Source organism: Eleutherodactylus coqui, chromosome 7, assembly GCF_035609145.1.
Source record: "Eleutherodactylus coqui strain aEleCoq1 chromosome 7, aEleCoq1.hap1, whole genome shotgun sequence".
Classification (NCBI taxonomy): domain Eukaryota; kingdom Metazoa; phylum Chordata; class Amphibia; order Anura; family Eleutherodactylidae; genus Eleutherodactylus; species Eleutherodactylus coqui.
In genome coordinates, this window is record NC_089843.1 from 89,943,853 (window position 1) to 89,970,060 (window position 26,208).

The 26,208-nt window shown below is 42.1% G+C and overlaps 1 protein-coding gene across 1 annotated transcript in view; it reads right to left on the minus strand.

Moving 5' to 3' along the window:
• Positions 1 to 339: 339 nt before the first annotated feature.
• The window catches only part of LOC136573522 (phosducin-like protein 2), a 79,193-nt gene continuing 53,324 nt past the window's right edge, over positions 340 to 26,208 (minus strand). The window contains exons 7-11 of the mRNA XM_066574802.1: positions 13,741 to 13,861; positions 10,971 to 11,061; positions 5,348 to 5,491; positions 2,409 to 2,617; positions 340 to 476 (exon numbers count right to left, since the gene is read on the minus strand). Of these exons, the coding sequence (XP_066430899.1) occupies positions 340 to 476; positions 2,409 to 2,617; positions 5,348 to 5,491; positions 10,971 to 11,061; positions 13,741 to 13,861 (702 nt within the window). The remainder of the gene's footprint in view (positions 477 to 2,408; positions 2,618 to 5,347; positions 5,492 to 10,970; positions 11,062 to 13,740; positions 13,862 to 26,208) is intronic.

The window sequence follows — 26,208 nt, forward strand, 5'->3', positions numbered from 1 at the left end:
AAATGAATATAGGCCCTTCATCATCAGATTACTGGCTGTTCAGGCGCAGCTCACAGTTTTTGCCGCAGGCGACCTATAATCTGCAAAATACAAGTGTTCCAATGAGAAGGAATTCTATTGTCTTGCATACCCTTCTGCTGAAAAAAACAGAGGCACTCAATCACAAGCTCAGCCCCAATAGCTACCATGTGCCTGCACCTTTAACCCCTTTAAGACCAGACTGTTCCGATTCCTAAAGGGCCAGACACTTTAAGTTTTTACATGGCGCCCACCATTGTGGAGAGCTTGATGACAGTAAGAGAAGGAGAGGAAACTCATGTTATTTCAGCTTTATTATAGTCAGTCGGTGGCATCATTTTTCCAGTGAATAGATGTACGCTTCACTGAAGACATCATCAAATCAATAAAAGTTTTTCTGGGATCTTCTTCCAGGTCAGTTTCAATGGCTCCTGTGTCTGCCAACTTCCACTCTAGATCTATAAAGGAGAAATAGAGGCTAGATTGACAATAGGACTTCATCTCACTGGCGTTAGCCCCAGTTAACCATTTCCATGTCTCTGCTCCGGTTGTGTAGCAGAGAAATGGAAATAAAAATAGAATTAAACATTTTCCTTTTTCCCTATTGATTTCAATGAGTTTTCATAAAAATCAAAAACATTTCCGTTTGCTTCTGTTCCGTTTCATTTCCGTTTTTTTTAAATGAAACAAATGGCATTGTCACTGTCAATGAGTGATGCTGTACTTGATTGATAGTCTGATGTCACCTATTACCAGTGAGCAGTGGGAACCGCCCACTTGACACACACAGCCAGGAGACAGATCTAAGAAGAGTCTGTCGGGCTGAAGGGTATGAAGTAAGAAAAATGGGATAGAGTCAACGGGGCCATGATTATACAGTGTTATACAGTCAGCCCCGCCAACTTTATTCCATGACAGGTCCTCTTTAAAGGGGTTGTCCCGCGCCGAAACGGGTTTTTTTTTTTTTCAACCCCCCCCCCGTTCGGCGCGAGACAACCCCGATGCAGGGACCTAAAGGAAGCTTACCGGAGCGCTTACCTTAATCCCCGCGCTCCGGTGACTTCAATACTTACCGGTGAAGATGGCCGCCGGAATCCTCCTGCTCCGTGGACCGCAGCTCTTCTGTGCGGTCCATTGCCGATTCCAGCCTCCTGATTGGCTGGAATCGGCACGTGACGGGGCGGAGCTACACGGAGCTACACGGAGCCCCATAGAAGACTGCAGAAGACCCGGACTGCGCAAGCGCGGCTAATTTGGCCATCGGAGGGCGAAAATTAGTCGGCTCCATGGAAACGAGGACGCTAACAACGGAGCAGGTAAGTAAAAAACTTTTTATAACTTCTGTATGGCTCATAATTAATGCACAATGTACATTACAAAGTGCATTATTATGGCCATACAGAAGTCTATAGACCCACTTGCTGCCGCGGGACAACCCCTTTAAGTACTGGTAACCAGACTGAGCATATGAAGACTTTGTAAATAAACAGTAACCTATAGTAAACATCAATGTAAATTCTATTTTAGTATTTCTCTATGTAACTAAAAAAAAGAGTTGGGATTTGAACAAAAAAAATAAATTAAGCAATCCTTATTTGTCCCTCCCCCAAAAAAGAAACATAAATGACTGTAAAGCCTTATGCACATGTTTATAGTTATGTATCCATTTGTAGGTATCCATGATATGATACCTAAAGAAATGTATAGGCTCCTGCTGCACCTCCATATGCCTCTGGTCTTATATGGAAGCATACAGAGATTCCACTGGAAGCTACATTATGTAGGTATTGTCCCCTAGGAGTATTGCTACAGGCTCCATACACCTGAGTCTTCTAGCACACAAATCTATTTGGTGCCATGTGCTGAGAGCACTCGTCTTTATTATAGCCCATGAAGCTATATACATGGACATTTTCCATTTGGGCACAAGGTCCATGTGAAAAACTCATGGTCAATGCATGTCAGTGTGCAGAGTCCATATTGGACCGCACATGGATGGGTGCTCATGTGCTGTCTGATGTGTGTTGCCCCAAGTTTCATAGGTGCAGCTTTCATTATGGCTAGTGTGCACCTAGCCTAACTTCTGTCTTGTGCATGAGACCGAATGGCTTAAAAATGAAAACCGTAAAGTCTTTAGTGCTGAGTCTATATTTTCACATATCCTTGAGGCACTATGGTACAGAACTGAAGGCACTTAGTACTCTGTTGTATGCTGATCCATATGGCGTTATATTAAACAGACTATCTTTGTGAAACAGCTCAAGTCATTGCCATGCAAAAATTGATAGCAAATATGGTGAAAAGTGATGGAGCCACAGAAAATACTATAGTGGTATAGTCCAATATTGTCAATTTTTTAAAGAAGCCAAAATGCTATACAATATTTCTACCTTCTAGGGTCACTCTGGTTCCTCCACATTGGTCCATTCCAATAAATTGGCCTTTAATTTGGCCATTTCTGTAGACAAGTAAGGTTGGTACATAGGCCTCCCAGTATTTAGGAATGCAGTTATCAGCTGGGGCTTTTACGAATCTGGTTTCTGGAAACTTTTTAGCCAGTATCCTGAGATGATTGTTCAGCAGCTCACACATTGGTATCCTGGAAAACAACAGAGGTCTTACTGCAAAGCAAATCCAGAATGCAAATAGCTTTTCTATAGGAGACCTCTTTAGTGCAGGTATTCAGTTCTGTGGCACGTTTCCACAAATGGACAGGACTGTGCAAAAGTTTTAGGCAGGCGTGGAAAAAATGCTGTAAAGTAAGAATGCTTTTAAAAATAAAAGCTAATAGTTTATTTTTGTCAATTAACAATATGAAAAGTGAATGAACAAAAGACAAATCTAAATCAAATCAATATTTGGTGTGACCGCCCTTTGTCTTTAAAACAGCATCATTTTTTTAGGAACACTTGCACAAAGTCGGGGATTTTGTAGGATTATAGTCAGGTGTGTGATTAGCCAATTATACCAAACTGGTGATAAACATTATGATTTTCAAATGTAGTTTGAAACACAATCATTAACTGAAACAGAAACCGCTGTGCAGGAGGCTTAAATCTGGGTGAGAAACAGCCATACTCCGCTACAAATGGGTGAGGTTGTGGAAGACAGTTGCATGTCATATGACATACGCAATGGCAAGAATGAGCACAGTAACAAGGTACAAGTTAGTTATACTGCATCAGCAAAGTCTCTGTGAGGCAAAAATTGAAACAGACTGGGGTTTCAAAATGTGCTGTTCAGCTTATTTTGAAGAAGTATAAAGAAATGGACAATGTTGAGGACCAAAGGGAAAATTGGTTGGCCAAGGCAAATTGAAAGAACAATTTTGCTTTCATCATTCCACAAACTTGTACCATTTCTCTTTGGGCCAGTCAATGTGTTCCTTTGCAAATTTTAACCTATTCAGGACATGTCATGTCTTTTTTTTCAACAAAGGGACTTTTCATGGAGTTCTTGCTGGTAACTAGGCTTCACTTAATCATCTTCCAATTATAGCCGTACTCACTGAGTCTTTGTAACTTTGGCTATTCTTCAATCCATTAGAAGAAGGGTCCCCAACTCCAGTCCTCAGGGACCACCAACAGATCATGTTTTCAGGATATCCTATGCTAAGAAGCCCTGTTACAATGTCTGAGGCACTGACAATAATGACATCACCTGTGCAACACTGAGGAAATCCTGAAAACATGACCTGTTGGGGGTCCCTGAGGACTGGAGTTGGGGAACACTGCATTAGAACAGTAGTTTCCCTCCTGCTTCCGCATCTCTCAAGTTTGGGTTGCCACTTCAAGGCATTTGAGATCATTTTAGCTGAGCAGCCTATAATTTGCTGCCTTTCTCTATATGTGTTTTTCCTCTCCAATCAACTTTTTAATCAAAGTACATCCTTTATCAGAATAATGTCTGAAACAACCCAGAAGTATTTCCCATTTTCACCACTATTTCAGAAGGCAATGCACTATAACTCACATGTGCCACATCTACCTCCCTCCTACCTTAACCCCTTGAGTGGCACGCCCGGAAAATTTCCGGGACGAGCTCCACTGCTCATAGCGATACAGCCCGGAAGATTTCCGGGCTATGTATCACTATGGGAGCTGCAGAGCATAATGCCACAAGCTGTGACAGTGTGCTCTGCCTGCACAGACCCACAGAGAACAAAGCAAGGGCTTTGAAAAACCAGCAGAAGATATTGCCGATGTGCCGGCAACCTCCTGCTTTGTTTACAGGTTGCCATAGAGACCATCGGCTTGCCAGAAGCAAGCCGATGGTCTCTGTGGCAGGGAGAGCTTAATGCTTGGCTGTCAGAGGACAGCTAGGTACTAGCTCTTACAGCAGAGATCAGAGAAAACCTCCGATCTCTGCTGTGTTAACTCTTTACATGCTGCAGTCTATGTGACTGCAGCATGTAAAGGGCTGTCACTGCAGTATGTAAAGGGCTGTCACCATCAGACCCCCGGAATGTGATCAGGGGTCCTGATGGGTCCCCGTGGAAGTCCCCTAAAGGGACAAAAAAAATTAAAAAAAAAAGTTAAAAAATTATTTAAAAAATAATAAAAACACTTGTCTCCCTTTACTTTGTAAAAAAAAAATCAAAAATATAATCACACATGTGGTATCCATGCGTCGTAATGACCCAGAGAAGGAAGTTAATACATTATTTAACCCCTTAATGACATGGCCCCTTTTTTTCTTTTTTCCCCATTTCTTTTTTTTCTCCCCCCTGTTTAAAAAATCACAACTTGTCCCACAAAAAGCAAGCCCTTATATGGCCATGTCAATGGAAGAATGAAAAAGTTATGGCTCTTGAGACGCAACTGCAAAATTAGTTGAAATTCAATGATAAGACCATTTTAAAAAACCTGCCCTGGTGGGCACGACAGGGTGGTAGGAAACCCGCCACTCAAGGGGTTAAATAAGGGCCAAAATTAACACCAGTTATTCCACAGAATTAATGACTTCAACGATTTAACTCCTCACTGCTATTATCTTGAAAACTCTTTTCAATTAATCATCCAATTACTCTGAATGAGCGGCATGCACATCCTAATTGTTGGGTCTGTTTCTTTTTTCATTACTCTACTACACTTACAAATAAATTACTTGCTATGTAGAAATATTACTTCTACCAAAACCAGTCATTTAATGATGGACTGTTATTTTTTGAACAGTATTGTATATGTTAGGGATTTACGAGTTTTGCAACAACTAATCCACACTGTTTAACATCTCTTGAATTATATCGCCAAGTATCAAATAATTGAAACATATTATATGAGAGTAAGTGGGTCCAATAAAACAAGTATAATGTAACTTCATACATTACCATGATCTATAAAGATGAACCACCACCCAAACATTGTCTTTGGCGTTTGTTACTTCTTTTACATACATGTCTGCAGCAATTTCATTGAGCTCTCCATATAGTTGTGTTTTTTGGAGCGCTTTTAGTTCCTTTATGCGCTTTTTCCTAAAAAAATAAGTCTTCCGTTATTATTCACAGATTAGTCAAGGTCAAGATTTCTGTAAATATGATCTATTGTATCTTAGCATCTAGTTAGCATCTAGGCCAGTGATGGCGAACTTTTTAGAGACCGAGTGCCCAAACGGCAACCAAAAATCCACTTATTTATCGCAAAGTGCCAACATGTCCGGGGGCGGGGCTTATCACGATGTATGATTTTACCCCCGTCGTCCTAAAAAGGACAGGGCCGCTTTAAAACAGACAGGGTGCAGATTTTGACTGTTTTTTGGACGCAGAAATACTGCAGAATGTCCTCAGCGGAAATTTCAGTGGAAAATTCTGCAGCATTTCCGCATCCAAAAAGTAGTCAAAGTCTGCACGCTGTCTATTTTGAAACAGACCTGCCCATTTCTGCCACATGTAAACATACCCCAGTGATAATAGTGACCCTGCCCAGCAGCCCCAGCAATAATAGGGATCCCCCCTCCAGCGGTAATAGTGCCCCCCCCCCACAGTGGCCCCAGCAGTAATAGTGACATCCCACAGCAGCCCCAGTATAATAGTGACCCCCCATCCAGCGGTAATAGTGACCCCCCCACCCCCCCCAGTAGCCCCCCAGTATCATAGTGACACCCCGCGGCGGCCTCCAGTATCATAGTGACACCCCACGGCGGCCCCTAGTATCATAGTGACACCTCATGGCGGCCCCCAGTATCATAGTGACATCCCACAGCGGCCCCCAGTATCATTGTGACATCCTACGGTGGCCCCCAGTATCATAGTGACACCCCATGGCAGCCCCCAGTATAATAGTGACATCGCAGAGCACCCCAGTATCATAGTGACACCCCACAGCGGCCCCCAGTGTAATAATGACATCCCACAGTGCCCCTTCATTCCCCCCCGAGATCCACATACTTACTCCCTCCTCCTCGTGGAAGTGCCGCTGCTGCTCTGCCCCATGCGCCGCCAGCAGCGCTGATCACTGGTGCACAGTGATGTCAGCGTGCTGCCGGACGCCTCCTTCCCTGCTCTCGCGGAACCAAGTAGGAGACCTCAGGGGAGGGGGAGGAGGATCCTGGCTGCACACTGACGTCACAGTGTGCGCCAGGATCAGCACCGCTAGCAGCGCTGCTGAGTGAATACCGGCAGAGGAGCCACAGCCCCTCCCGGTATTCACTAACGTGGTGAGCGGCCGACGGCGACACGTGCCAGCAGGCAGGGCTCTGTGTGCCGCCTCATAGGTTTGCCACCACTGATCTAGACTATTACGGTACCACTTTCACCACATTTTTGCTGGCAGCACTTAAAGAACGGGTTTGCTTTTCCCTGTGTTTTTTTGAAAAGAGAGCTATTCTGGTAGCAGTAGTCTGTTAAGGAAATGTAAATGCATGTGAGTATTAGTTTTAATTATGGTCAAAGTAAGATTCTGACATTCATTGCTGCATCACAACTGAATCTTCTATCCAAATTCATGTTTTAGCACTAGGTGGCACTATAGTATAAGCTGAACAGGAATAGCAAAACATCTCCCTACAAGAGGTCCCGCAAGGTACTGTGCAATAGAAATTCGGTCTCAGATGTCTTTTTTAAGTTGAAAATATTGTAACTTGGAAAACTAGTAAGTAATTAGTTCAGAGGTCCTTAAAATGTCATCCCAAAATAAGAAAAAAATATGAAGCCTGAATAATATTAAGCAGTTATATAGTAAAAATAAAGCACATATAAATGTTAGGCCTTCTTCACACAGGCGCTTTTTTCAGTGAAAATCGCAGTGTATCGCTCCCATTATTTTCAATGGAGCCTCTCAGACAGGCACTCAATCGATTTTTGAGCAGAGTCTGTTTTATTTTTTGGCTTTTAGCGCATCTCATCAATGATGGGGAGTGCTAGAAGCTGGCGTTGGCCACAGCATTGCTGTGGCCAAAAATGAAAGCAAATCGCGGGAAAGCGCCGCGATCAGCAACGCTGCGCTTTGCCGAACGCCTGTGTGAGAGAGGCCTTACAGTGTACCAGAAAAATAAAATGTAGCCACCCTCATCCTAGGAATGGTAATGAGCAGAACATGATTTGTAGTATTACACTGTAGAGAGCAGTACAGGATGTGTTATATTACACCATAGAGAGCAGTACAGGACATGTTATACCTCACTGTAGAGAGTGGTACAGGACATGTTATACCTCACTGTAGAGAGTAGAACAGGAAATGTTATACCACACTGTAGAGAGCAGTACAGGATGTGTTATATTACACCATAGAGAGCAGTACAGGACATGTTATACCTCACTGTAGAGAGCAGTACAGGACATGTAATACCACACTGTAGAGAGCAGTACAGGATGTGTTATATTACACCATAGAGAGCAGTACAGGACATGTTATACCTCACTGTAGAGAGCAGTACAGGACATGTTATACCACACTGTAGAGAGTAGAACAGGACATGTTATACCTCACTGTAGGGAGCAGTACTGGACATGTAGTACTGCACTCTAAAGACCAGTACAGGACATTAATACCTTACTGTAGAGAGCAGAACATGTAATACTGTACTGTAGAGAGCAGTACAGGACATGTAGTACCGCTGTGTAGAGAGGAAAAACGAAAAAAAAACCAAAAAAAACATTTGGTGTTAGCCAGTAGAACAATGTGTGATTATTCTCAGAGCCAGAAACCAAGTAATCTTGTAGATGTGATACCTTTTAATGACTAACAAAAATGCATGATGTTACAGCAAGCTTTCGGGGATATATGTGTAGAGAGAAGTACAAGACTTGTAGTAGCACATAAGTAGTACAACACTATAGAGTGCAGTGCAGTACATAAAGTAGCACAATATAGACTGCAGTATGGGATATGTAATACTATACGGTACTATATTGTAGAGAGGCAGTACCAGACAGACAATCAGTGCAGGCACTTCAGTAATAAAGGTTTTTTACCAGCATAATGCCCATGCTGATTGGCTGAACCTTCCTTGCACATCAGCACTGCCTTTGGCTTTGTATACTGAATGTGGTTCAAGTTACAATGGCCCAGGAAAAATCATTGTATGATACAAATATTGCAACCTAAGGACACAGCTTAAGGCCCTTTTACACACAAAGATTATCGCTCAAAATTTGTCCAAACGGCCGACAATGATAATCGTTACATGTAAACACAGGCATCTTGCACTTTTCATTTGAACAATGGATTTCAGTTCACTTAAAAGCCATTGTTCAGCCGTGGAAAGACTGAGCAAATACATTCCATTTGAATGTATTTCATTCATCTTTCAAAAGACTGCAGGATGTTCTCTTCGCAGCATGTTTACACTTGCCATGAGAAGAACAATGAAATGTGTTGGCAGCTGTTTGCACAGCTGGACGTGTGTTTAAACACCAGCTGGGCTCTGCAAACAACTCCTGGAGGTCCTTTTACATGCAAATGATACTTGAAGAAGTATCTGAGTGCAGTAAGAAGAAAAATATTCAACCTTCAGTTTATGTGCTATTAATCCCTAATGACCAGTTTCTTGTGGTCCTAAATAACCAGACATTTTTTAAAAACTCTATTTTACATATATGGTTGTTTAATGGCCCAATTTTTTTTCCCTTATGGGCTAAATAAAAAAAACATTTATTGCCTTTTTTACATGACAAATAGGACTGCTTTTTATACCTTTTTCCACTCCGTTTTCTCAGTTTTTGTTTGTTATATTAGGAGTAATGTGTACAAAAAATTTAACAAATATTTTTTATTCATTGTTTGCAGTCCCCTGCAGTTAGGCCCTCCAAGTTTAATTGTCCTATTTTTAATGCATTTAATAAAATAATAAACAATTTGTACACACCCACCCGCTCTGTAGCTCCCCTGGGTGCTGCAGTCGGCGCCACTGTATCCCTCTGACTTCCGGGTTGCAATCATGTGATATGCACACAAGATCACTGCAGTGAATCTCTGATCTCAGCATTAGTGAGGTTGGGGAATGTCTGCAGTGATCAAGCCGGAAGTCAGAGGGATACAGCTACGCCGACTGCTGCAGCCAGGGGATCAACAGAGCGGGTGAGGTGTGTATAGTTTGTTTTTTAAATTCTATTACTAAGAGGCCATTTTGACCGAATTGGCATGGAATAAAGCTCGTTATTACCAAATAGGGGGCAAAATAGGCCAGTATCAATGGTTGGGGCTAAAAGGGGCCATTATTACTGAACATTATTACTGAATGTAAGGCAAAAGAGGCCATTATTACTGAATGGGAAAGGGGTATCAAAAGGGCCATTTTACTGAAGTCGTGGGGGGCAAAGTGAGCCATTATTTCTAAGTGTGGCAAAAGAAGCCATTATTATTGAATGGGGGTTCAGAAGGTCCATTATTACTGAGTGGAGGGAAAAGGGGGTATTATTACTCAGTAGAGGCTTAAAGAGGGCCTTATTGATAACATGGGGCGCTGTTACTGTGTGGGTGGGTGTAACTATAAGCAGCACTTACTGTGTGGGGTCTATGGGCAAAAATGGGGATAGTATTACTGTGTGGGGTGCCACAGGTAGTATTATCAATAACAGGGACATTAGAAGGGAGGATTGCATAGAGGGTTGCATAATGTAGGAAGGGTGGTGGAAATGTGAGGATCCAAAGAGGTCTGTGTGTCAAATTCTGCAGAGACAGGTCGTGGTCGCGAGAAATCTTCATGGCAATCAGGGCCGGATGCAGAAGAAAAGGGAAAAATCACGTGTGATCACTGAATATAATGGCACTGTAATCACTTATATGGTCTGCAGAGCCTATGTACAGCTCGTATCTACTGCTACCTGGTCACTGTATGGGGGTAATATTGTTCTTTGTATATCTGAAGGGGAGGGGGTTCGGCAACAGTCTGGTAGTATTATGTGGTCATGGTCTGGGAGTATTATCTGGGGGAATTTTCTTTATAGTGGTCTTTATTCAGTACCAGTATGGTGTCATTATTCTGTCACTATGTGATGGAAATATGTCATCGAGGTGTGGTGCTATTAATTGTCCCATATATAGTGTTATTATTAGTAATATTGGTCTTGATATAGAGGATTTTGTTCAGTGACAGTATGGAGATGATTTTATGGTTCATAGTGATTGCCCTGATACTGTATGTTTCTTTGATTTTTTTATTCACAGTATAACACTTTCTGTGCTTACTTGTGTTTGCCCTAATTGCTGATGATTTGGGCTCACGTGAACTATAAGGGCACTTTGCAATTCTTTTTCCAGGGCCACTTTGGGTTCCCAATCCGCCACTTCCTATGGACAAGGGTGGTGCAGTGTTTGGGAGAAAACAGCCATGTTTTTCTAACTCTAGACAACCCCTTTAAAGCTCAGGAGTAAGCAATATATATATATATATATATATATATATATATATATATATATATATATATATATATATATATATATATATATATATATATATATACAGCAATTGGTCTGAATCAAGTTAAACCAGTAGAAAACAAAGACACAAGTTACCTGTACATTTGTATCGCTCTCTCATCCTCTTCCTGGAATGTGTCCTCAGCTTCCTTTAAGCCAGCGAGGGTCATTTTTTCGTAGGGTTTCACTAAATATAACAATTTAAAAACTTCTGTTTTACCACTTTATGGTCTAAGAAATGGCTGTCTTGATATTTATTAGTTAGTAAGAATGCATTAGGCTGGTTTAAATGTCACAATCATTGCAATTTTGATGACTGCGAACAACTGGACAAGAAAAGTTTATTTATAGCAAATCTATAGGACAAGATGAGATTTAAAAGGGTTATCCGCAGACAAAAACTCTTTTCAAAGCCGCTTGGCTAGCAGTACTGACCTCACCCAATCACTGCGGCTCCTGTTGCTGTTCGCTTTTTAATCTAAATTAGATTATATGGTGTAGAAAAAAGAGTGGCGCTACCTCAGTGGCGGTCGGGTGTGGTGGTGAGTAGGTCCTTGTCATAATTAGGTATCTTGATAGTGAAGTAGCAAGAGAAATATATGCATAGGGTGCCGAGCCCCCATATTAACTAGCATGTATCCCCAGCAATACTAAAGAAGAAGCATTGCGTTGCTTCGAAACGTGCTTTTTAAGCTGGTTCTACCATATAAAAACTGAAACATTTTAATGCTAACATCTGTGTATGTCCATGTCTATTAAAGGGTTGCGCATTATTCTCAGCCTTTCGGATCATTCAAAATAGAGCCTTGTGTGGCGCAGAGTGTTAAGGCAGCAGAAATGCTTGCACCAGGGGACTTGTAACATAGTAAGGGCTCAGTCACACAGGCGCATCGGCGCCCGTGTTACTGCAGCCAGCAGGCGGACGTACCTGAAGACGGCCGTCTTTCTGCAGCGCTGGGAGGAAGAACATGTGACCGCCTCCATTGCCGGTCATGTGTTCTATGACCAGCACTGGAGAGAGACGGACGTCTTCTAACTGTCAGTCACACGGGCGCATCAGCGTCGGTGTACGGGTGCCAATGCGCCCGTCTGACTGAGCCCTAAGGCTAAGTTCACAGCTGAAGCAGTTGAAAGGAATGAAAATTAAAAATGGAAACAGATAGCTTTCCATTTGCTTCTGGTTTCCATCGCCCCTCAGCTGTCTTTTTTCTAAACTAAATAACCCCAATTTTGGTAACCTCTCTGGGTATTGTAGTCCGCCCATTATATTTATTACTTTAGTCGTCTGCCTTTGAACAAACTCAAGCTGTGATATGTCTTTCTATAGCCGAGATGTAATTTGCTTTCAGCAGGTTTGTGAAGGTTCAACAGGATTTACAAACAGTAGTTTTGCTGCACATAGGTAACTTTTTCTTAAAGTGGACCTAGTAAATCTTCTGAGATGTCTATTTAAGTACCGTATATACTCGAGTATTAGCCGTCCCAAATATAAACCGAGTCAATACGTTTTACCACAAAAAAAAAGCCGAGCTATACTCGAGTACATACTGGGTAAAAAAAAAAGCAATACTCACCTATCAGCCGGCGTCTGTGTCCCCGGCGCGATGCTGTCCCAGGTGCGATGCTCTCCTCGGCGGGGTGGACAGGTGCTGCAATCTTCTCCCCACTGTCTTCTCCCTGGCTTGCTTTTGAAATCCCCACCGTCAGCGCTGTGATAGGATCGAGCGCCGGCCAATCACAGCCGGCGCTCGATAAACCAATCACAGCCATTCAGCCTTTCGGGGAGAACATCGCGCCGGGGACACAGACGCCGGCTGATAGGTGAGTACTAGTGGTTTTTTTTACCTCACTTGAGTATAAGCCCAGGGGAGCTTTTTCAGCACATTTTTTTGTGCTGAAAAACTCGGCTTATACTCGAGTATATACGGTAAATACTTGTAATCCAATGAAATAACAATTCTGGAGCATTATTTTTCAGACAAGGGGGCTGGTAACACTAAATTCTCAATTTATTCTTAGATTTCCAGGAGTAATAGAGACACAACACATTGTAGAGGTATAATAAAAAGATGTTACTGAATGCTTACCGTATATACTCAAGTATAAGCTGAGTTTTTCAGCAAAAAAAAAAAAGTGCTGAAAAAGCCCCCCTTGGCTTATACTCGAGTGAGGTAAAAAAAAAAAAAAAAAACCTCAATACTCACCTCTCAGGTGGCATCTGTGTTCCCAGCGCGATGCTCTCCCTGGCAGTGTGGCAAGCTGCTTCAGTCTTCTCCCTGCTGTCATCTCCCTGGCTTGGTTTTGAAATCCCCGCCATCAGCGCTGTGTGAGGAAGTGCTGTGACTGGAACGAGTGCCGGCCAATCACAGCTGGCGCTTGAAAAACCAATCACAGCCATTCAGAATGACATTACTGAATGGACAGCATCGTGCCGGGGACACAGACGGTGGCTAAGAGATGAATATTGCTTATTTTTTTACCTAGTGTATACTTGAGTATAGCTAGGCTTATGCTCGAGTCAATAAGTTTTACCATTTTTTTGTGGTGAAACTTATTGACTCGGCTTATACTCGGGTCTGCTAATACTCGAATATATATGGTATTTTCTGGAGTATACAAGAATTCACTTAGAAGAGCTGAAAGGTCACCTTTAATGTTCTTATAGACAGGAAGAGCTTTCATATTTTTGTTAATCTCTAATTTTCCATCTAACGTCTAGCTATGGCTATGTTTTATGTATCTATTCTGAAAACACATTTGACAGTTGTCATTTTATTCTGCATGGCATTAGTGCTGCTGCTGAGCCTGTGTGGAACATGTTATTGTCTTTTCTTGACAATCCCAGTGTTTGTTGTGTGCTACTCACCTGCTGCTTCCTTTTGCATTTTTAAAGCCAATTCTTCAATTTCATCTTTTTCTTCTTTCTTGGGAGGAATAATCTCAAAAGCTCTGAGGACATCGTTCCATTCTGTATCTTCATTTGGATTCTGTTTCAATTAGTATAAAAAGTATACATATATTTGTTTGTTCTTATACTTATTTATTTCATTATAAATGGGACACGCCAGTGATTTTTTTTCCTATTCATTAGATAGCTATTCCCCAAGTATATGTTGATTAGTTTCACCTTGGATAGTTATTTCTTTCTATCTGAAACTTTCTCCTCAGATGGTTGTGTAATTTCAGTTCTGACCAGCTCAGATCTACTTGGGTTTGTGTTCAGTTACTAGTCAATTTCTCAGTTTGTGTGACGCTGTTACATGAACCTAACACAGAAACTGTCTAGAGGGGAACACAGGCACCCTTGTCACAGTTACTAACGATGATCACACAGCACCTGTGACACAGTGATAGAGGAGCTCACAGCTCATCCTGCTGACTGTATACTTATGGTCTGTAGCTTATTTAGTTGACTATAGAAGGTAATGATATTTACATTGCTTCCCCCAGTAAGTAGAAATGGTATAACCTCTAGCTAATACTGTGCTGATGCATCATGGGATTGATTGAAAGTAAAAACTACATTTTCACCATCAAGATGGTGCCTGACAAGCATCAGGCTGCACTGCATGGAAGTGACTGCAATACAGCGAGAAGACTTTTAGAGTGGACAGGCAATCATGTGAGGTGGCAGAGATGTAAACATTTTCGCTAACGTGGCCCTTTTGTATATATTATATAACTAAACTGTGATAACTTGCTGCAACAACTTATCTCAAATCAATAAAAGTCATTAAAAAGGAAAGTAAACTCTGCATACAGAGCACAGAGGCTCATGTACATGCAAATGAAGCTAATAAGCTACTAATGGGCATTAGTGCCCATTAGCAGCTTATGTAAAATGATCACTCCGCCTGTCAATCATCCTATCTTTTAAACAAATTTTGAGTGATCATCTTTGCGTGTAAATGGGGCTTAAGTCTCCTCACTAGGTGCTTCCCCTAAGGAGAAATCATACCCTTCCTTACCCATGGAAATAATGCATTGGGTTTATAGGATGAGTTGTGAATAACATATATTTTGCCTCTATCTATCCTCAAGGCAAACTGCATCTTGGGACAAATGTATTCTCCAAGTCCAAAGACAACATCTAAATGAAAGCTAAAGTCTTTGAAGTGTGAAACCGCTGGTATGATCAGGACAGCACAGCAAGACTGGCTTAATAATAGATACAGAGGACGTGAGTCATAGTCATTATCCAATGCTACTTTCATGTTTACATTTTGTTTTTCATACATCGAAAATACATTTTCTTGAGACCCAAGGGATGGTGTCCGCATGTGGTTTTTCATTTCTGCCTTCAATTTAATTTGCCTAGTTACATAATGTAGCAAACTCGCAAATTCCTATTTACCGTACATTGCTGTTTGCTAAAGTTCTAATATGATTCCTCATTTTTATTCTGACTTTGAAAAGTTACAAAAGTATAGACTCGTCTTTGTGTGAGATAGATGACTTTAGTGAATAATGCATCAACTATGTTAAAAGGAATTCTAGTGACATGTGCGATAGTTGTATGTTAATATTTTATACTGCTACTCAGTGCCACTAATAAACAGTCTGTAAGGACATTGAGATTGTAAAAAAGTGATGTCACATACCGATAATAAGAATAAATTCACTTTTGGTGTTGTGAGGGTTATGAACATATTAATGTATATATGTATGTATCTTTATACGTTTCCGGAGGCTGTAGGCCTAAATTGTACACTCTATTCTGTGTCCTATAAAAAGCTCTGCTAAAAATGCTTGTACATTTAGGCTAGTACTTAATTACATTAAGTACTGGTGTAATCTTAAGTGTCCATCATGTCTCCAAGATCTTGTTTATCTCGTTACACTGATCAAAAGGTTGTATGGAATGCTTTGTTTCTTACTGCTGTCTAGGTAGGGCATGTGATTAGAATGTAGAGTGTGATGATAATCAGGGTACCAGACACGATGTCTACAAACAAACAAATAAAGCATTGTTTATAGAGAAGACAAAATTATGTACCAGTAAAACAGGTCAACCTCTGTAACACTAGCCTCTGATACGCCTACTATTTTTTGTATAAGAAAGACAATGTACACAATAAACTCAGATTGCTCTAAGACACGACCGTGATGCCTGTGTCTATTGCTTTCTCATGGTGGCTGCCATAACCACCTTTGATTTGGAGCCCCACAGCATATTAACGTAACATGGAAAAATCCCTATCAGTAATTGGCGCCCAACGTGGGGCTTGATGGAACAAGAGGACCACCTACACCTCGAACCCCCCCGGACCCAGATGGGATAAGGAGCCACTCGGAACCACGGATTGACAAAAACTGCGCAGTAAGGTAAGGTTTTATCTTGCCACAATCTATCCGTGCTTCCTGGCTGCTCCTTTCCTGTCCGAGGGGTAAGAAGTGCATGCCTCTTATAAATCTTCAAGCTTTTTAAGAATTCATATGGTGGGCTGAATATGCTGTGCGGGTGTTTAACTGTTATTGTCTTTATTTGTTACTTTGCATGGTCAGTGTACAGGGTGAGGAAGTACAGAATATGAAACCCTCTTGCCGATCTCGGGAAGGCATGGTATAAATTGTACCAGGGAAGCCTAAAATTTTCAGGGGATAAAATCCCTGAATGGGAGCCTCTTATAGGTATAAGAGAAGTAGTTGAGACGGGGGGAAATAAGCAGGGTTGGGAAGTACCGACACTTTTAGACAAGTGAGGAAGTACTGACACTTAAAAAAGTACTGACACTTTAGTAACTGACATGCAAATGTTTTTGTCTTTATGTGTGTGTATAAATGGAAGGACCTGTATGAGAGTTAGACTGTGCTATATGGTGTATACTGTCCGGTAACCAGAAACGAAATGAAGCAAAAATGACCAAATGCTGAGCCAGACCACAGGGGGTGGAGCTAGGTGATGTAAGGAGATGGGAGGGAAGAACAATAGGAACAGGTCTTGCTCCACCCTACACACAGTCCAGCCTAGGTGAGAAGTGTGTCTCCATTTTAAGTGGATGTTGGTGTATATATATGTATATTGTGGTAATGTATAGAGTGAAGGTCACTCTTAGACTCCATGTTAAGTCTCTCACTTGAACAAATGGAGTGACCAAAGGAGGGGCATCTAATAGCCCAGGATTACCACAGTGTATATATGTATATACAGATTCGTGGAATATGTGGAATTCAAAAATATTGAGTTGTGTTAATTTGAATATTATTAAATTAAGATATTAATATGAGATAATTGTGTACTTGAAACACCTGATAAGTACTTTAGTCAAATTAATAGCAAAAGTTCTATTTAAAGTGTATCCCATTTCCAATTAACAACAGTATTTTATTTGAAGAGTGTATAAAGAAAATAATAATAAAAATAATAAGCCTCTTGGTGTACATAAACCGCCAGCCATTGTCCATACTGCTGGTAAAGAGGATAAGGTGCGGAAGACTGCACAGAAAAATAGTGAAACAAACAATTGTTTTATGTGTGTGAAAGAATAAAAATTATAAGCCTCTTGGTGTACATAAACCGCCAGCCATTGTCCATACTGCTGGTAAAGAGGATAAGGTGTGAAAGATAGCTAAAGAAATTGGCAAATGAATATTGGTCCCCATCCCACTTATTAGGGTCCCAATCAACTACAGTATGAACCTTTTATAGTGTCTTACTCTCTTTAAAGCGTACTTTGAACTAAGTCTTGCTCCTTGCAGCAATATATATTAATAGCGCTGTGAACCGGATTACGCAGAGAGTAATACACTAGTTTGTTTTAAAGGAAAATTTTGATAAACTGATAGTTGAAGAATTTCTTGTGATAATCTGGCACAGTGTGAAAATGTCGCCTTTTAAGAAAATCCGCAATAGTACGAAAATGTCGGTAGCTAAGAACAAAGAAGTGTCCGATGAATTGTTAATTATGCCAGGGTGGAATAAAGCCCCCTATAATATATTGGCCGCTGAGTGGTCGCAGTGTGGTGAATATCAGTATGTGGGTAGAAATGGGCATAAGTTGTATTGTGTTTGTCATTGGGTAGCCTATTCTGAGCGAATTGTGTAAAAACCGCGGTACTAAGAGTTTTTCTTATCTATACATAATTCGCTCATTATTGGAAGTCTGGTGTACAGTAAATGCTATCCCAATTTCTACTTCACATATTATCAGTCCGTATAGGAATGAATAAAACCCCCTTAGTGAGTGTGAATTTGCAGTTTAGAAGATGTTTACAGGCAGTGGAACCAGTTATACAGCTATTTGTCTGGAGAAGTTTCTGTGTTCTATAGAAGATAAGATACATTTCAAAGGGTGGGGAGTACTGGGCTTTAGAAGACCTACTTGTCTTTGCAAAGAAATCTGAATTAAGAATTGGTTATATTTGGCTACACAGGAAGTATGTTGTATTGTATATATATATATATATATATATATACTGTTCAGTAGCTGAAAATGAAATGAGAAAAGAATTCAAAGATGTTCTCTCATTGTCGGGTTAGTTCCCTCTTCCATCTTCACCCCCTCCTTCATCTCAATTCCAACCGTCTCCTCCCCACCCTATGCCAAGTCATCCACTCCAAGGTCAAACATTGGACTGGAGGGATGGACCTGCTGGCATTGTGGACAACAGAACCCGGATTGGAGAGAGAGCTGCCCTGCTTGCGGAGCTCCTCGGCACAAACCGGTTATGCCTATACTCACTAGATCCTAGGCTAGTGAGTGGAAGCATGAGGACAAGGAGGAGATGCAGGAGTATATGTAGAACAGGGAAGGCAGCGGGAACTATAATCTAAAATTATGTGAAAGACTATTGTGGCACAGATTGGGATAAAATTAAACATAGAGAATTGAGAAGTGGTAAAATATTTTTAATTTGTCTGAAACATTGGGGAAAAAGAAAAAAAAAAAAATTGAGAGAATCCTCCTTGTCTCTTTCTAATATCACACAAAGAGAAGGAAGAAAGTGTAAAACAATTCTATGCCCCCCTTCAACAACGTTTGTCAGATCTGGGATATAGGGGCATAGAAGAGATGGGTAAACATGTACTTAGTATGGCCTTTGTAGAAGGTCTATTGAAATCCCTAAGGTCATAGATAATAAGCCAGAGTGGAGACAGTCTGAATCTCCGGCCCCTTTTCAGACAAAAGGGCATTTATGTAACTGTCCTGCAGGCTTGGACTCCGCCTGAGGGGACTGTGCTGTTGCAATATGTTAATGACTTTCCAGCTTTGTGCTGAGGATATGAAAACATGTCAATCTGCACCCATTTCTCTTCTAAAATTTTTTTTTAGCAGAAAATGGCTGCAAGGCTTAAAAAGGAAAAATTACAGCTTTGTAAACAAAAGGTTGTTGTCTAGCTCAAGAAGGCAGACATCTCACAGAACGACGCAGGGCTGCAGTTCAAGCCATTTCTGTATCTTCTTCTGCTGCCAAAGCTTCGCACCTTTTTGGGACTTGTCTCATACTGCCGTCCCTGGCCTTTCATGCGACAGCAGTATTGACGCAAAAACATGGAGGACGTCCACGGTCACTTGGGTATTACTCCGGTAGCCCGAGGAGCCCCCTCCTGTGTCTGTGCGGTGGCAGCAGTACAAGTAAGGGTTGACAAGTCTTCTGAGTTGGTCCTGAACTACCCCCCCTAGTGGTTCTCACCCCTCATGACATCCAGAGTATACTCACTCAAGTACAACCTAAACATCTGTCTCTAGCTCGTCAAATAAGGTTGCAATGTGCTTTGCTCATGCCCCCCCTTTTTAATATTTCTTTTCAATGGTGAACCCGGCTACTCTTCTTCCAATCGAGTATCCTGTTTCAAATGGGGGAGGGGGAGGCATAGGTGATCAAATGGGGGAGGGGGATGCATAGGTGATCTATGTACTACAGATCAGCTATTTTAAAAAAAAAAAAAAAATTTTTTGCAAATAAGAACGTGATCTATTTGGAATAGAATATCAGCATGATTGTCTAGCATTGATGCAACAAGAAAGTTTAAGTTTTAAAGAGTTATTGAAACCCCTTGTTAATACATATTTTGAGTTGTTTTTATAGATGGTACCAGGGTGATTGATGACTCCACACCAGATATGCAGTGTTCACACAACAAGATCTCTAAAAGCAGAATGCCTCCGCATGTCTCAGTACAAGAAGCGGAACTGAAGGCCCTCACTGAGGCGTGTAGAGTGACAGAAGGTAACCATTTACACTGACTCCTGGTATGTATTCGGCATAGATCATGGTTACGGCCCAATATGGAAGGCCAGGCATTTTTAAACTTCTGTAGGACAACCCATTGAGAATGGTGTAGCAGTACAGAACCTTATGAAAGCCCTACTCCTACCAGACAAAGTAGCAATCCTGAAGGTGAAAGCTCATACTAAAGCCAACAGTGCAGAAGCAAAAGGCAACGCCCTAGCAGACTTCAGCGCAGACAGCGGCCCTCAAGCCGTGGAAGAAAGAAGGAAAGAAGATACTGACCGCACAAGTCAGAGACTATGATTTGGACTTTGATAAAAATTTGAACATTGATGTACTAAAGACATTACAGTCACAAGCCAGCAAAGAAGAAAAAGATAAATGGACTAATATGGGAGCAGTAGAACAGGGTGGCGTATGGCAAACAGTCAGTAACTTGCCTACCACGATCCCTGTACCCCATGATGGCCCAGCTGATCCATGGAAAGACTCACCTATCGAAGGCAGCTATGTTACCTACGCTTGAGAGAGAAAGGGTTGCCCCCTGGGTTCTTTGTAGCTGCTACATCATTTGTCCAGTTTTGCATGAGCTATGCCGTAAGCAACAGGGTAGAAGTAAATTGACCACAAAGGCACTTGCCAGGACCACTCTACCCATTTCAGGGATTGCAAATTGACGACATTCAGCTCCCACGTGTTGGGAAGTATGAATATGTGCTTGTTGTTGATGTTTTTCAGGTTGGAGGCGTACCCTGTTACAAAAGTAAATGAGCAGGTAACCGAAAAGAAGCTCATGAATAAGGTAATCTGCAGATACGGGGTACCAGAGGTAATCGAGTCAGATAGAGGTACACATTTCACAGGTGAAATAATGCAACACTTCATGTCTGCCCTGGGTAACTCCCAGGCATTTGACACCCCTTATCATCCACAAAGAGCCAGAAAACCATATTGCATTATAATATTTCTCTTCAGGCAATGAAACCCTGCACCAGAGGAAAACGAAAATGGTATGATACCCTATTAGGGGGAATTGGTACAGGTGTAGGGGTTCTGAACTCTATAGATTTAGAGGTGATGAAGAATAAAATGGCTGGGGTAGGACAGGATGTTTCTAGATTGATAAATGTTCAGGCACAATGCATGCCTTCCTTGTTCCTCCCCCGATGTCTTGCATTAAGATATGATAAGGATGTATTAACGCTTTTTAATCTGGTTTTGCGGTTTAAAAGGATTTGTTTGTAAATATGAGTAAATTCATGAACTATACACAATGTAGCCTGCAATATGTATATATGATTCACGAGAGGGACAAAGCGGTCAGATGTGATGACAAATAATGAAAAATTGTGGAGAAATATTCTCAATAATGTAATTCCAGTAGCATCTTGGATACGGCCCGGGGCTGATGGTGTAGAATGCTCTGATGAGTATAGCACTGGGGAAATGATTTTATGATGTAAAGGACACAAGCCTGATGTGTAAGTCTGTAGTACTACCTGTGGTGTTCGGACCGCCTCTATATGCTTTACAATATTGGTTGCCCAAGTTCACAGGTATGATGATTTATAGTGAAAATAAAACCCATGGTATAGAGAACTGTGAAGAAACACTGGATGGCCTAGCATGCGGACGGAGTACAGCCGCATATGAGCCATGTTTCCAGCAGCCTTCAGTCAGCATATGTGATTGGACGGTGCTACCTGCGTCTTTCCATATGCTGATAGAAGTTGGCCCCCAATATGTATATATTCTTTGTTGCCAACCGAACTGGAACCACCAATATGTATAATCTCACCACTCCATTGTCTGGATGTATACAGAACATGTCGGTGATACATCGGTTTACAGAAACTTACACCTTTTTGCCAGATGCTGAAGCAACATTAAGGTACTACTGGCACCCAGATGCTATCCCTATGTCAACTCTGACTGTATCCTTAGGTAGAATTGTAAGACTAATGAAAGACACTGAACACCTTCAAAAACATTTGGATGTTACTAACCTCTCCCTTATGGAATTAGAAAAATGTATGGGTAGGAGATAAGCTAGTCAGCCTAGGTACTAAGATCCAGGTAGACACAGAGTATAACTGGTATGATATTTTTACTGAATGGTCACCTATTGCAGGAAAGATGATGGATTTTATGTTTCACCCTTTACTAATACTGTTTCTTTTGTTCATTCTTTTGAGTGTTTGCAATTTATGGACATTCTGTGGGATACGGAGACAAGCAAATTATCTGGAATCGCTCCCTCTACGATATCGTTAAAACAGTCATACGTAAAAGAGCAACAACAGTGGGGATCCGGCGAAGAGGATAGAAAGACCGGCAGGGGTGGCTTAGCACCCCTGATAGTACCACTACAAAGGCTCTTTTCAAGATGGACTGTTTCAAATGGGGGATTGTGAGGGTTATGAACATATTAATGTATATATGTATGTATCTTTATACGTTTCCGGAGGCTGTAGGCCTAAATTGTACACTCTATTCTGTGTCCTATAAAAAGCTCTGCTAAAAATGCTTGTACATTTAGGCTAGTACTTAATTACATTAAGTACTGGTGTAATCTTAAGTGTCCATCATGTCTCCAAGATCTTGTTTATCTCGTTACACTGATCAAAAGGTTGTATGGAATGCTTTGTTTCTTACTGCTGTCTAGGTAGGGCATGTGATTAGAATGTAGAGTGTGATGATAATCAGGGTACCAGACACGATGTCTACAAACAAACAAATAAAGCATTGTTTATAGAGAAGACAAAATTATGTACCAGTAAAACAGGTCAACCTCTGTAACACTAGCCTCTGATACGCCTACTATTTTTTGTATAAGAAAGACAATGTACACAATAAACTCAGATTGCTCTAAGACACGACCGTGATGCCTGTGTCTATTGCTTTCTCATGGTGGCTGCCATAACCACCTTTGATTTGGAGCCCCACAGCATATTAACGTAACATGGAAAAATCCCTATCAGTGTGCTGCATGTATATCTTGGTGCACTGCATAAACTGCATACTGCGAACTTCCACACTATATACACTGTCATGTACCGCCAGCTCACTTTGTCTCATGTTCAGCGTCCCATCCACTACTACAATTGTGCTTTCCCTGACCTCTCCTCTTCTGTGTCCTACATGATTTCTTCTTCCCTGAGTCTGATCCCCATTGTTGCTGCTCTCCTACCCATTTCCATAGTCTCTCATGGGCATGTGCTGGCCCCTGGCTTCTTATGGGGTCAGTGTGCATCAAGGTCTCTTCTCTCCAGCCAATGTGTTCTTGTCCTAGGCTTATTAAAGTGCTATTTTGGTTACAGAACGTTTTTTCAAGTTTTCACCCTTCCATTAGATGGACTGCTGGGACCCCCACTGATCACAAGAACATTCCATCCTCCTCACTTCTGGGCGGCTTCTGCTATCCACAGTAATGTCGTGGAATGCAGTGCAGGTTGGAGTTTTGCCGGCCTTTGCTCCATTCATTTCAATGGGGCTGACGGAAATAACCAAGTGCTTGTACTTGGCTAACTCTGACAGTCCCATTGTAAATGAATGGAGCAACACTGCGCAAGCCTGACCTGCACTGCATTCAATCTCATCCTCACTGCGGTGTCTGCAGCGAGGAGGATGAAGAAAATAGGACTTACCCGGGATCGGTGCGGGTGCAGTAGTTGGACTCTGACCAATCTATCTGTTTCCCCTCATCCAGTGGATGGGTAAAAACATGAAAAAACATGCTGTAACCAGAGTACCCCTTTAAGGGACATATTCTTAGATGGAACATGCATCTAGTGGGCATCATTTTGTGCACCTGCGCTCTCTTCAGTTGTGTTTTTACTGCCGAGGACAGAGGAGCAGAGCCCAGCGATCAAACCAGGATCCCACCGAAGAGCTGTGGAGTTGCTTTGACAGCTGCAAAACCCAACGTGTCGGCCAATGTTGTTGACCTACATGGCGTGTCTGTTCCCACCTCCCAGCAAGCCTCTAGAACAGGTGTAGGCATGTACAACCAGGCGCTGTCCACCCGTGCTACCAGCCTGTTTTCCGTCCATACACCAAGTACTGTGCAACGGTGTACGGACTTCACTTAGCAAAAGAAAAGCCCGCCAGTAGAAGAAGCAGGCAGATAGTGGGCACTGGAGCTCCCACAGAGATTTTCAACAGGATGGAGGCAAATTTCTGTAATAAAACTTATTACTGGTTTGCGTGATAGCTCATTTACTCATAATATGTGGGGAAACCAAATCTTGGCACAATAGTACTGAACATACAAAGATTGATTGGCCTATGACATAAAGTGGACAATTTTTGTTGCACAACACAGGTTAAGGTGACCAGATTTTCCCAGGGTCAAAGTGGGACAAAGGGGTGTGAACAGGGGCGGGGCTTATCACGACGTATGATTTTACCTCCATCATTACTAAAAGTACATGGCCAGTTCAGAAAATAAAAGGGAGCAAATTCCGCAGCATTTCTGCATTCAAAAAACAGTCAAAATACATACTATTGCTGCAGATTTTGACTGGAAATAAGCCGTGTATCCACAGCTGATTTCATACTGTGCGGCGCTCCCCTCACCTCCTCCGTAGGCTTCCCGCTGCCAGCACTCCTTGGCTTCTGATTCCCAGTGACCTGTAGTGGCCTGACCTGACTAGCGGTGCGCACCTGACTGGGATGCAGGGAACTGGAAGCCGGGGAGCGCAGACAGCTTGAAGCCTTCTTAGGAGGTGAGGGGGAGCGCCATGCAGTTTGAAATCAGCTGCGGATACGTGGCTAATTTCCAGTCTGTACCAATGGTACAAATTTTGGCAGTTTTTTTAGATGTGGAATTTGCTGCATAATTTTTTTCCCTGCGGATATTCCGCAGCATTTCCGCCATGTGTAAACATCTCCTAACTCTGCTTGAGGTATGCTGCCACGTGCAGAGTGGCCTCAGTAGTAATAGTGACTCCTATACCAGCCCCAGCAATAATAGTACCCCCCCCCCCAATAGCCTCATAGTATTAACGCTCCCCCTAAGATCCATATACTTACCCTCCTCTTGGTCTTCACAGCGCCGACGCTCATCTCAGTGCTGCTGCCGGCGGCTGGAAGTGTGTGTGTACCTGCAGCAGTGCCTCCTCCTCTCTCCTCTCTTTCAGAACCAAAGAGGGAAGGAGGAGAAGGAAGATCCCAGATGCACACACTGCCGTCTGTGTGTGCATCCGGCCTGCGGCGCTGCAGATTCATTACCAGCTGGGGAGCTGCGGCATCCCAGCTGGTAATCACTTTTAATGGTGACCAGATGTCACCAGGAAGAGGGACAAATGCCTGTCCCGCTTTGGTCCCAGCATAAGGTGGGACACAGGGTCCCAATGCGGGACTGTCCCACCTAAATCGGGACGTCTGGTCACCTTAACACAGGTGCAGGGACTAAGTCTGAGTGAGAAAATAGTGAACCGCTGGGTAAGCTCTTCTAGTGAGGGTTGATAAACTAATAGAAGTCTAAAGCATGGTACCAAGCATACTAAGGCTACATGCACACACTGTAACTGCTGTGTGCTGTCTGGTATAAACGGATGATTCAGGGGCACTGCATGTCCTATTTCTCGTCCTTGAAATGGACAGAAATAGGACATTCCATGAGTATTTCACATGGACAATGTGTCCTTGTGAGAAAACATCGATGTGTATTGCCTCATAAGCTACAATGGGGCCGTGTGCTCTCCATGGTACTAGTGTAGTATGTCTCCACCAATCGGGAGCTTTTAACAGCTTGGGCCATGACCTGTAGGTGAGCCAGGCCAACCCATACTTCTGTGGAGACATACTACATTAATACCAGCTTATATTCCAACTGTTGTCAGAAATGAAGCGTACCATACCCTTGAAGATTGCTCATTATTTATATCCTGCGCCAGAATTTATAGGTGGGGGTTCCCTAGGTCATATCTAGACCCATTCATCTTGGTGACCTGAATCTAAAGGCAGGGCTGGGGTTATCTTAATTAAAAATGGCAGGAGGATTAACCTCCTTGTTTTTGGATTTGTATTAGAAGTGAGTACTGAAAATATCTACTGTTTTCTACATAGTGGAGTATAATTCAATATATACAGTTATATTCGTGTTCTCAGTTACCTGCATGATTTTGCAGCATGTAAGAGCAGTCTGTCAGGTGTT